This window comes from Mustela lutreola, chromosome 9 (assembly GCF_030435805.1).
Source record: "Mustela lutreola isolate mMusLut2 chromosome 9, mMusLut2.pri, whole genome shotgun sequence".
In the NCBI taxonomy this organism is placed as follows: Eukaryota; Metazoa; Chordata; class Mammalia; order Carnivora; family Mustelidae; genus Mustela; species Mustela lutreola.
In genome coordinates this window covers 17,304,944-17,317,452 of record NC_081298.1, presented here as the reverse complement: position 1 = coordinate 17,317,452, position 12,509 = coordinate 17,304,944, and the positions used below count along the sequence as shown (strand labels likewise).

The following is a 12,509-nucleotide window of genomic DNA, read 5'->3' as shown; positions in this document are numbered from 1 at the left end:
TATATCTTTGTTCTAGATTTCCTTATTTTGATTCATTGCTTGGTCAATTGCTCTTTGAATGATTTATTAGAAGCAGGGCATGTGGGAGCCCCTGGATACTGAGAATGTCTTTCTGATGTATTTGCACAAGAACAACAACTTGGCTGATAAAGAATTTGTGGGTTATAACATTTTCTCTTCAAAAATCCTCCAGGCTTAACTGCATTGTCTGCTGCCCTTTCCGAGATGGAGGAATCTGAGAAGGGCCAGGCAGAGATCTCTTAGACTGAGAATGGATTTTCTGCTCCTATGACCCTTTAGCTTAACTCTTTTTAGTAAAACTTAATACTGAATGCAGTAATTTGAAATACAGTGTGCAGCTTTTCCTTTGCCAGAAGAAAACAACATGCTGAGTGCCCAGCTCTCAAAAACATTTCCTCTCTGTTCCTGTGAGGCCAATGGCATATTCAAGATCCCTGTCATAAGCATGCACCCAATCCCCTTAATTTCCTTCCTGCAAATCTTAGTTCCAGAACAGGAGCACACATAGTGTGGGATCGAAGGCGTAAGTAATTCAAGGACCCTTGTTCATCTCAAAGCAATAGTAGAAGCTGCTTCCTAGATGAGGTAGCTTTGGGGTAGGATGACTTTTTTTTTTCCCAAAGGCAAAACTCCGTGTCTTGAGGAGATAGTCCATTGTGTGATGTTTGGGAAGCAAAACTTCCCACAGTCCTCCTATGTCACCTGCTGTTCTACCAAGAGCCAACCATGCTTGTGTTCAGCAAATTCCTCCTTAGGTCCATATCTCAATTTCTTGGGGGTTCTGCAGACTTGGTCTCTCGCTGGTTTTTTTTTTTTTTTTTAAAGAGTTTTGGTATCAATCTGACAGAGAGTGAATTGAGCGCAGCTGCTACTCTTCTTCACAGCATGCAAACCCAAAAGCACCTCTTGACATGTTGCCAAGAGCAGGGAAAGTCACACTTTCTTAGAGCTGTGCTCCACCAATAAACTGGCCAGTCTGGGATGCAGAGATCCAGGAACAAGATGGGCCCCCAGATGCTTTCTGCTCATCTTTATGTCTTCCTCCTCAATACATCAGAGTGTTTCGTGCAGAGGGAAGAGCAGATGGACAGATGGAAGGCAGTCTGGCGGCTTCTCTTTGTAGTTTTAAACTCTCTGTGAGGAACGTTGCTTGAGCAAGTAATAAATGCAGAACTGAAATACCAATGTGGAATTTAAATGGCTATGTGGACATTTAAAATGTTAATTAGTTCCTCAATCCAGGTTTCTCATAAGGTAATGACTTCCACTGACAGACTAAACTCTCCATCTTGGACACCAGAGCCTACAGAGGCTACATACTTCACCAGATCTTGCTTTTGTCTCAGCGTTTCCTTCTCCAGTGAGCTTCTCACTTCTCCAGAAATAATGTGAAACGTGGTACACACCAGATTCCCCTATGTTATGAAAGCTCTTGGAGGGCACCTACTTTATAACCTTAATACGAATTAGACAGCTTAGCATATGGCATTGTTTGTTATATATTTGTTGAATGAAATACAGCAATCTGAGATAAGTCCGCAAAAGTATTCTAGATAGAAAATACTTGTGTCGTAAGAGGAACTAAAGATACTGAACTTTCAGAAATAAGATCAGATGGTACGTTTGAACAGAGGTTATGTAGATGGTAAGAAAGATCTTATGGAACTAAAAGAATGCTGCCCAAGAAGGCAATTGCATTGGTTCTCCTGAGACCTAAGAGTCTGGACTAATGGCAATGCATAGAAGCTATAATAAGAGACATGCACAATAAACGCTATAATAAGAGCAGCACAATAAAAGGACTTCTTAGAACTATAGCCACCCCAGAGGTCAGTGAAGTTACCACGTAAAGGAGTAAGTTCTCTGTCACTGGAGTTATTCAGGAATATGCACTAATACCAGTTAAGTGGGATATTGTAAAGTTGATTGTTTTATGTGGGGGGGAGGGAAATAGATATATGGTGACCTTTTAGATCTCTTCCAGCTCTGTGCTTTTGTGATGTTATGACTGGCATCCCATGTTGACCAAAGAAATATTTGACATTAAAAAAGGTTACCTTGTCTTTGGAAGAAGAAAACATTTTCTAATGTGACTATTGGTAATAACAAGAGTTAACATTCACTGATTAATTACAACATGTTTAGTTCATTCATAAATAATAAATTGATAGGTATTATTCTGTAGGTGAGGAAATTGATCTTCAGGTAGGCATGTGATTTGCCCAGAGGTAATCTGAAAGACCTTTTTATCTTTTATTATTTTTATTTATTTATTTTTAGAGAGAGTATGTGCATGCATCTGTGGGTATGTGGTAGGGGAGGTTGGTAGGAGGGCCAGAGGGAGAGGCAGAGAAAGAATCCCACCCAGGCTCCTCACCCAGTATGGGGCTCAATTCCACAACCCTCAGGTCATGACCTGAGCTAAAGTCAAGAGTTGAATGCTCAACTGACTGAGTCAGCCAGGCACCGCAGACCTTTTAAACTTTGAATACTGAGGTCTGCAAATTTTTTCTGTAAAGGGTCATACAGTAAATATTTTAGGCTTTATGTGGCATAATGTCTTTGTCTCAACTACTCAACTTGAGACACCTGGGTGGCTCAGTTTGTTAGCCATCTGCCTTCGGCTTGGTCGTGATCCCAGGATTCTGGGATCAAGTCACACATCGGGCTTATCACTGAGTGGAGAGCCTGCTTCTCTCTCTGCCTGCCACTCCTCCGCTTGTGCTCTCCCTCTCTGATAAAAAATAAATAAATAAAATCTTTTAAAAAATAAACTACTCAACTATACTGTTATAGCATCAAAGCAACCTTAGACTATATAAATGAATAGGCATTGCTGTATTTAAAAAAGTTTACACACACACACACACACACACACACACAGAGGCGTGGGGCTAGATTTGATCCCCATGCTAGTTTTCATTTGAGAAGAGGAAAGTACACACAAGGCAAGAAACAACCTCCATGTGGCCATACTTACTCCATTTGCTTTGCTGAGTGCCTGGAAGTAGATGCTGTAGCTTTTCAGAGGGGAAAGAGGAGGGTTCCAGTATCCATTGTATGTCTTATTGTCACCCACTGTAAATGGCTGGGTGACAGGCAGGTTGGCGGGCTTCAATTCAGCGGCAAAGTAGTGTAGAGAATCAAGGCTGGAGGCATTCCTGTAGCTCACAGGTACCGAAAAGCACTCAATGATGTCAGCTGCCCTTCGTGACTTCTGAAGTCGCTCTTCCTTGACAACCAGCTGATAAACACTGGACAGGAAAGAGAGGAAGATGAGCAACTATCTGGAAGGACGGACTTGTTATTTATCACCACTTCTGTCTACAACTAAACCTCCCTCCTAAGACTTAGAATGAATAAATCCACTGCTTTGTAGAAACCCATCTCCATTTAGATGTCCCAAGGCCAGCTCACACTGGATATATCCAAAACGCAACATGGTCCCAAGCCCAACAAATCTGCCTCCTCCTTCTACATTTTTTCTTTAGAAAAGGGTAGCATTGCCCATCAAGTGATGAGATCTCAAGTCTGGGGCTCATCCTCAATTTCTACATCTTTGGATATCACTCTGCACTTATCATCAAAAAGCCCTGTTGACATCGGCAATCTGTACCTGTCCTTTTCCTTTTTTTCCCTTCACTGAAAATGCTGAGGTTGGGTTCTTCCCTACCTCTTACCTGGGTTCAACTTGTCTCTTTGCCTCTAACTTATTTATCAACTACCCAACTCATGGACCTTCTTGAATATAACACTGTCCCTCTTCAAGCACTCTCATAAGCTTTCCATTATCTGAATGATATAATCTAAACTCCTCATCCTGGCACTGGAGACACTTGTGCCTGGTTTCCTGTCTTTTGGAAACTCTTGGGCTAGTCCCTGATCCTAAGCTCCAGACCCTCTGCTATTGCACAAACATCCTGTGGATTTCACCCCATGCCATCATCAGTTCATGCTTCCTCCTGGAACCTGTAGTGCCCTCGACTTCTGCTGGTGGAAGCCTTTCCCTAAAGGCTGAGTCTATCTTTCATCTTCTCAATGAACTCCATCTAGACCCTCCCAATCTGAATGAGTCTTCCTCCTTAGTTCCCCTACAGTTCATTAATGGGTATCTTCTTAGGATTACAGTAATATGTACATGGAACTACCATTCCTCTGGCTAGGCTGTGACCTCTTGGACAGTGGGAGTTCTGGTTTAGTTATCTCTGCATCACTCCCTCCACCATATACTGTTGAGCAGGCTGCCTGATACCCATACAGTGATCAGTGAATATTTGTTCAAATGAAACAAACTAAGTTGAAAGCGGGAATGAAACCAAATATGACTGGATACAGAATCCCTAATTAAGATAAACAGTAAATACTCTGAATTCCTGTCTAGTGATCTTGTGCCGTTCCTTTCAACTTAGAAGTAAGTAAGGAGTGCTCACTTTGGCAGCACATATACTAAAATTGGAAGTAAGTAAGGAGGTGCTAGTGTGTGAAGAGGTGACCAAGGCTTTATTCAACACCAGCTATATGCCAAATGTGTATACTTTTTTAATAAAAGTTATCCTAATGTTTATGCATTTGGATAGCATTTTACTACCTCCCTGAATGTATACAATTTGTACTTCTCTTGACAAGTGCTTTTTTTTTCCTTGCTAAAAACAACAAACATTTTTGTTTTGCAGGATATAAGTCCAAGATCACAGTGTCAACAGGGATGTTTCCAAGAAGTGCTTTAAAAAAAAAAAAAGATTTTATTTATTTATTTGAGAGAGAGAAGAAGAAGAAGAAGAAGAAGAAGAAGAAGAAGAAGAAGAAGAAGGAGAAGGAGAAGGAGAAGGAGAAGGAGAGAAGAAGAAGAAGAATTAGAAGAAGAAGAAGATGACGACAGCTATCCACTGAGCAGAGAGCCTGATGCAGGGCTCAATCTCAGGACCCTGAGATCATTACCAGAGCCAAAAACAGATGCTTAACCGATCGAACCATTCAGGCGCCCTGAATGAATGTTCCTCTTTTAGAAGAATTTCATTGCATAGATCTCTGGGACTCATGCCCTAAGATCAATTTCCCAAAGAGTGCCCCCAGGAAACTTGTGAATTAATGAGGTGATTGCAGCAGTGGCCCCAAACCAATCATTTAAAGATGCCATAGTGAGATAGCACATAGTTTATGAAGATGGAATATGGTAAGGGCTACCATCTTTCGATCAGGCTGTCCATCTAGAGCTATTTGGTTAAGAAGCACAACTTGGGCAAAGACAGAGGCACAGGACCATTTGAATTGAAAATAAAAGGATACGGAGGGACTGACCCAAGGAAACATGCCACACCCAACATGGCAAGTCTTCCCCTGAATCTCCTTAAGCATGGGGATCATGAGTAATGCAAATGAAAAAGAAACAGACACACGAATGTCTGCCACACTTAGAATGTGGTATCTGAGTTGAGGTGAGCAATGGCTCAACAAGCATATGTACTGTTTGATGGGCACATCTGAATGAGAGCTCAGTGGCCCAGAAGGCATGTGAGTGGCATGTGAGTGAATGTAGCCCATATTTCTGGGAATGCAGACTACATCTTAGTGTGAGCAATGTCCAAATGAGCATCTATAGGACTTGGGTGTCTAAAAACTGAGCAAACATATATACTCTTGGAACGAGTGGGTGTGATATCCAGGTGACTGTCACCTAGGTGTGTATGACATCAGAGTCTGTTTGTGTGTGTGTGACATCAACTATATATGTTCATAAAACTGAAGTCAATAAACACCTAAATCAAATTAGGGCTTCGATGCCTATTCCCTCCTCCTTAACCCTGGAGTCCTTCTCAATGACACAATCAGTTTGTTTTTCAGGACAGCTAAGCTCAAAACAATCTCTGAAAAACATCACAAAGACCCAAGAACCAAGCCTAGAGGTCACAAGCTGAGAGTGGAGAGGTGTCTATAACAGTTTTTGGACCCCCCAATGGTTTACATGTAATAGCAGTCTTCAGTAAAACTTTGAATCTGGCTAGAGTGTTAAGGACTGCTTGTCGAGGGCTTATGATTCATGGAACTCTAACCTATGAGGGAATGAGCAAAAGGCAATGAAGAGTGAAGGAGCAACAGTCTCTTGGGTCCACCTGTGGGAGCTTGTAATAGCACCTACAAGATGGAACTGGGCTCTCCAGCCTATCTAGCCCTCATATCCTCCTGACCAGGTTGGGAAGCATGAACAGCCTCATCCCTAAGAACAGGGGTTGCAAAGATCTGTGAGTCTTTCCCTTGAGGCCCAGTCTATCCCCAACTACTCTTAGGTTAACCCCATCCACTGAGAAGACCTCTGTTTCCATTTCTTTCTTTCTTTTTTTAAATTATGTTCAGTTAGCCAGAATATAGTACATCATAAGTTTCTGATGTAGTGTTCAGTGACTCATTAGTTGCATATAATGCCCAGCGCTCATCACAACACATGCCCTCCTTAACACCCATCATCTGGTTACTCCATCCCCATGTCCTCCTCCCTCTGTAACCCTACGTTTGTTTCCTGGAGTCCAGAGTCTCTCATGGCTTGTCCCCCTCCTGACTTCTTCCCATTTAGTTCCCCCTCCTTTCCCTATGGTCCTCTGCTCTATTCCTTGTGTTCCACATATGAGTGAAACCATATGTTAATTTTCTTTTTCTCCTTAACTTATTTCACTTAGCATAGTTCCCTCCAGCTCCATCCATGTTGATGCAAATGGTGAGTACTCATCTTTTCTAATGGCTGAGTAATATTCCATTGTATATATAGACCACATCATCTTTATCTATTCATCTGTTGAAGGGCATCTTGGTTCCTTCCACAGTTTGACTATGGTGGACATTGCTGCTATGAACATTGGGGTGCATATGCCCCCTTTTTTCTTCACTACATCTGTATCTTTGCAGTAAATGTTTTCATTTCTAAGCCCAAAACTCTCATGCCACTCCTGACTCCTTCTGTCACCCTTGCCCTCTAAATTGAGAACCCAAACCCTTGGGAGCTTCACTGGGGCTGAATCTCATTCCTGGAATCGCTTTCTGTTGTCTTTGGCCCTACAATGATGGAATGGATCAAGAAGAGTCACAAGACTGGCCTGAGCACTGCCCAGGACTGGCATGATATTCCACAAAAGGCTAGAGATGGAGGCAGAACATGTTTCCAGGGGCCAGCCTGTGATCCTGTCACCAATCTATTGACGACTCAACTGCCAATTCAACCACACTCAGTAGCCAGATTACAGAAGATGTGGAGGCCGACAGCAGAGTGTCCCAGGTTTGTCAAATTACAGCAAAAGTAGAAAGCCAGACTTCTCATTTACAGTCCAATATCCTTTATTTCTCTGCCTGCCTTCTTTTACTAGAAGCCGACAAAATGTACAAAGGGCCTTCTGAGTATTTTTTACTTAGCGGCTTGAACTACTTAAATCTTTCCTACCCAGCTCCTTCTGAAATCACAAAGCCTAGCAAATATTTGAGGAGGGGCGTGTTAAACTGTGCTGTCAACCGACAGTTCACATACAGTTGGGATGAATGTGCCAAAGTATAGCCAGCAACATGCTCAGGCCCATTGTGCCTGCAGCTTGTCCATTCAGAGGCAAATCTGCAACTGCAGCCAGAAAACTATATACCATTTGGTCATTAAAATCTTTCTGGCAGCAAATCCAGCCTCTCTCCAAGATCAGGAAACTCTGATGAAGTAGGAGGAAGGAAGAGATGGCACGTGCAAATTATGCAACTGTCCTTCCCCACTTCAGGCAGTGGGGGCAGGGATGGGTGGGGCGGGGACAAGATAGTTTCTTTTTGTTTTGTCTCTTTATTCTGATCATCATTCTCTTGGAAATATACCTACCTAAGCTCTTCTCAGCATGCTGATGATGATAAAATCTACCTAAATGAGAAGAACTCTCCAAAAGTCCTATCTCAAGTGCAAAAGAAGTCATTACAATAAACTATTCAGGAGCCTTTGTGGAGAGAAAGGATTTTTTTTTCTTTTTTAGTACAAAAATACTGATAGTATAAGAGGATCTTAAGATGCTTACCTCACAACATACAGCATTTATGCACCCATTTCCCCCTCCTGGAACACCCCCTCTATCTCTCCCAATGAGAAGACTGACATTTGTGACCATATTTTCTGTATAAGTTCTCCTGAGAGTCTCTTCTTACAGGACCCTGAAAGCAGCTATACTCCAACAGGAAAGGCAGAGGGGAGTGCGTGCCTTCTTTCTTCTCCCTGGCTTTTGCTTCCTCACTGCAGCTCACCTTCAAGGTCCACTGTTGACCCTGTTGTTACGGTGACTGCCCCTAGCCTTCTCTTCCTGATTGTTCAGACTTAGCCTTGCCGGTAGCTTCAACCCTCTAGTTTGTATCTCTTGAGACTAGAACACTCTCCTCTCATGTCCCAAGACTCCAGCCCATATAGAACAGTTGCTTGAGACACCCTGAAGAGGAAGACACACAGCAATTTCTCTTCAGGTGTTAGAGGACCCGGCCACCGGAGACTCATGCCCCTTCTGATTCCTGAGCCAGCAGTCTGCATGAGAACTCATGCTCCTTTGTGAGGGACCAGGGGCCTATCTGAGGCATCCATCAACCACTAACCCAACCCATGGTCCCCTTTGTGTATCCGGGAAGAGATCTCCAGCTAGGGGCTGTTACTATCCATGCAGAATGCTGAAGTCAGGTGACAGAGAGAGACTATGGTTCGCAGGTGATGATTGCCCAGGTTCATAAAGGGTACATTTGGGTCCAATATTCTCCCAGAAATAGGCTTCATAAATTCATACCCATTAATTCATACTGATATCGTCAGTCCAAATCCACTAACACAAGATGCTTCACCCTCCTACTGCCTGTTTATCCTTTTTCCTCCAGTAAAAATCTACCTAAATGATCAATATTCTTTACTCATTTACTCTCTCACACAATACACACAAAATCATTTCAGAATTAACTCATCAATACCACAACCAACCTCAATATTTAAAAGTAAAACTCAAGGTTTCTCTACTGCCCTGTTCTAGCTCCTTCCCAAACAATTCTGTCTCAAAGCCATTAGATAGGGCAGAGTGAGACAGGCATCCCTGTGTGATGGGGGACATCATGGTGGCCCAAAGTGGGGACTGGAATTCCACCTAATGTCCCTGAGACCCATTTGGGTGATCTGCAAGGTCAAATTATGTTTAGAATACCATTAAGATTCTAACTGCCTTTTGCCCTTTTAGTGCCTTACAAGCATACAATGGAGTTCTTAAAAAGCCACAAGACATCAAAACTGCACGAGGCTGGTAATGAAGATATCTTTTTGAGCACTGATTTCAATTTCCTTTGGATATATAACCAAAAGTGAGATTGTTTTATCATAGGGTAATTATATATTTTTTTAATTTTTTGAGAAATTCCACACTGTTTCCCACAATGGTGGTACCACTTTGCATTTTTGCCAACAGTGTACAGAGCCCCCTTTTCTTTTATGATTTTTGTTATCTTTTGTGTTTTTGATAACAGGCATTTTAATAGGTATGATGTGATATCTCATTGTGGTTTTGATTTGATTTCCCTGATGATTAGCAGTGTTGAGAACCTTTTCATGTATCTGTTGGCCAACTGAAAGCCCTTTTCTTTTTTTTGAAAACTGTCTATTCATGTCCTTTTTGTAACTTTAATTAGATTATTTTATTTTTTGCTAGTGAGTTGTAGGATTTCCCTTTATATTTTGAATATTAGTCCCTTAACAGATATGTGGTTTGCAAATGTTACTTCCCATTTTTAAGTCTGCCTTTTCGTTTTGTTGATCATTTCTTCTGCAGTGAAAAGGTGGTGTTTTTTTTTTGTTTTTTGTTTGTTTGTTTGTTTGTTTTAGTTTTATATAGCCCTTATTTATTTTTGCTTTTGTTGTGAGTGCTTTTGGTGTCATTTCCATTAACTCATCGCCAATACCAATTTAAGGAATTTTTCCCCTATGTTTTCTTCCAGGACGTTTATGTTTCAGGTCTTAAATTAAGTCTTTAATCCATTTCAATTGATGTTTGTGAGTGGTATGAGACAGGGGTCTAGTTTCATCTACTTGCATGTGGATATCCAGTTTTTCCAATGCCATTTATTAAGGAGATTATCCTTTCCCCATTGCATATCCTTGGCTTCCTTGTCAAATAGTAGTTTGACATATATTCATACATGTATATATCCATATATGCATGGATTTACTTCTGGCCTCTCAATTCTGTTCCACTGGTCAATGCATCTATTTTTATGCAATTACCTTACTATTTTGATTACTATTGCTTTGTGATATAGTTTTGAATCAGGATGTGTGTGGCTTCCAGCTTTGTTTTTCCTTTTTAGGCTTGCTTTGGCTATTTAGAATTTTCTGTGGTTCCATATGAATTTGAGAATTGTTTTTTCTATTTCTATAAAAATGCCATTGGAATCTTGATAAGGTTTACACTGAATCTATAGATGACTTTGGGTCGTATAGATAATTTAACAATATTAATTCTTCTGACCCATAAACACAGGACATCTTTCCATTTATTTGTTCTTCTTCAATTTCTTTCATCAGTGTTTTATGATTTTCACTGTAGTGATCTTTCATCTCCTTAAATTTATTCCTATTTCATTCTTCTGATATTATTATAAATAGGATTGTATTCTTTATTTTTCAGGTAATTTTTATAGAGAAATGCAACTAATTTCATATGTTGATTTGTATCTTACAACCTTATTTACTGAATTTTTATTTATCCTTTATTATAATTCTTTTGTTACAAGGTTATTATATGATATATGTTATATATAATATCTCTCATATATATCTTATATATAAGATCATGTCATCTGCAAACAGAGACAATTTTACTTTTTTCCTTTCCAATTTGGATACATTTTATTTCTTTTTATTGTCTGACTGCTCTGCCCAGGACTTGACTACTATGTTGAATAGGACTATGTTGTCTTCTTATTTTAGGGGAAAACCTTTCAATTTTCATCACTGAGTAGGTTAGCTGTGGGCTTGTCATGTTATCATGTTGAGGTATGTTCCTTCTATACCTAATTTGCTGACATCTTTTAAAAAAACTCAAGAATGGTCAATGAATTTTGTCAAATGTTTTTCCTGCATCTACTGAGATGATCACATGATTTTTACATTTCCTTCTGTCAAAGTGATGGATGTATCACATTTATTAATTTGTGTATGTTGAACCATCCTTGCACTCCAGGAATGAATTCCACTTGATCAACCAGGATCTTTTTAACGAATTCAGTTAACCAGTATTTTGTTGACACTGTCACTGGTTTTTCAAGTGAGGGCAGAGAATGGTCATTTCAAAATCAGAAGTGTGCTGCTCAAGAACAGTGGTTCCCAACTCTGGCTGTACATTCTAATTGCCCAGAAGACTTTTTGAAAATGTTCTTCCTTGGCCCCACCTCAGACCAAATAAGAATCTCTAGGGGGTGAGGCTATCGCATCAGTACTTTTTTAAAAAGGGGTCTCCAGATGGTCTTAATGTGCAGCTATAAAATCACAAATCTAGATAATTCTGATATTTCTACCTTTACCCTCGCAACGACATCCCCCTTCAACATTCTTAACTTTGTTGAAAATCATTGCTTTGGGTCATTCCAATCCACCATAGCATTCATTCATAATTACTAGTTTGCTTGAATCATTGTCTATTACACCTGTTGATTTATTTTATAGCTTTCATCACAGTTGAAATATGTCTTACCAGGTTATTTCTTTTATTAGCTTACTGCTTGTTCCCTAATAGCCTCTTAACTTCATGAGGTCATGAGGTCTGTTTACTCCTGCATCCCCAGCTTCTAATATCTGCCAAACACGTAACAGCTATTCACTAAGTACTTACTAAATAAACAAAATTGGCAAAATTTATAAGATGAATTTCAAATGTTCATGTCAATTTTTTCTCTCTTTTTAAAACTGTATTATTTGTTTAATTATTTAGAGAGAGTGTGTGTGAGCCGAAGGGAGAGGAAGAGGGAGAAAGAATCTCACGCAGACTCTGTGCTAAGAGCAGAGCCTGCCATGGGGCTCAATCCCATGACCCTGAGATCATGACCTGAACTGAAATAGGATAGAATAGGATGCCTCACCGAATGGGCCACCCAGGTGCCCCATTCATGTCAATTCTTACTGCATGCTTCAATGCTATTTTAGATGCTGTTCCTTCTCCCCAAGATGCCTTTTTCCTTTTTCCCCATCTTGAGAATCCCTCATCCAATCCAGACCCACATCTAATGTTACTTTTTCCAAGGAGTGTTTCTTGCAAGCCAGAGCTAGTTTCTCCTTCCTCTGTTCCCAGAGCTCACTGTTCACACTCCTATCATAGCTCCCACTGCTGTGTACCGCTGTATACTGCAATGATTACTTCACCCAACAGAAAATGTTGAATGACACTTACTATCTGTTAGACACCATGTTAAACTCATTCAACACATGATCTAATTTGACCTTCATAATGCCTCTAAGAGGTAGA

At 40.5% G+C, this 12,509-nt stretch overlaps 1 protein-coding gene across 12 annotated transcripts in view; it reads right to left on the bottom strand.

Annotated features, from left to right (window-relative positions):
• The window catches only part of PTPRT (protein tyrosine phosphatase receptor type T), a 1,057,545-nt gene that overhangs the window by 251,526 nt on the left and 793,510 nt on the right, over positions 1-12,509 (bottom strand). For all 12 annotated transcript variants that reach the window (XM_059133123.1, XM_059133124.1, XM_059133125.1 and 9 more), the window contains exon 12: positions 3,002-3,275. In XM_059133123.1, the coding sequence (XP_058989106.1) occupies positions 3,002-3,275 (274 nt within the window). The remainder of the gene's footprint in view (positions 1-3,001; positions 3,276-12,509) is intronic.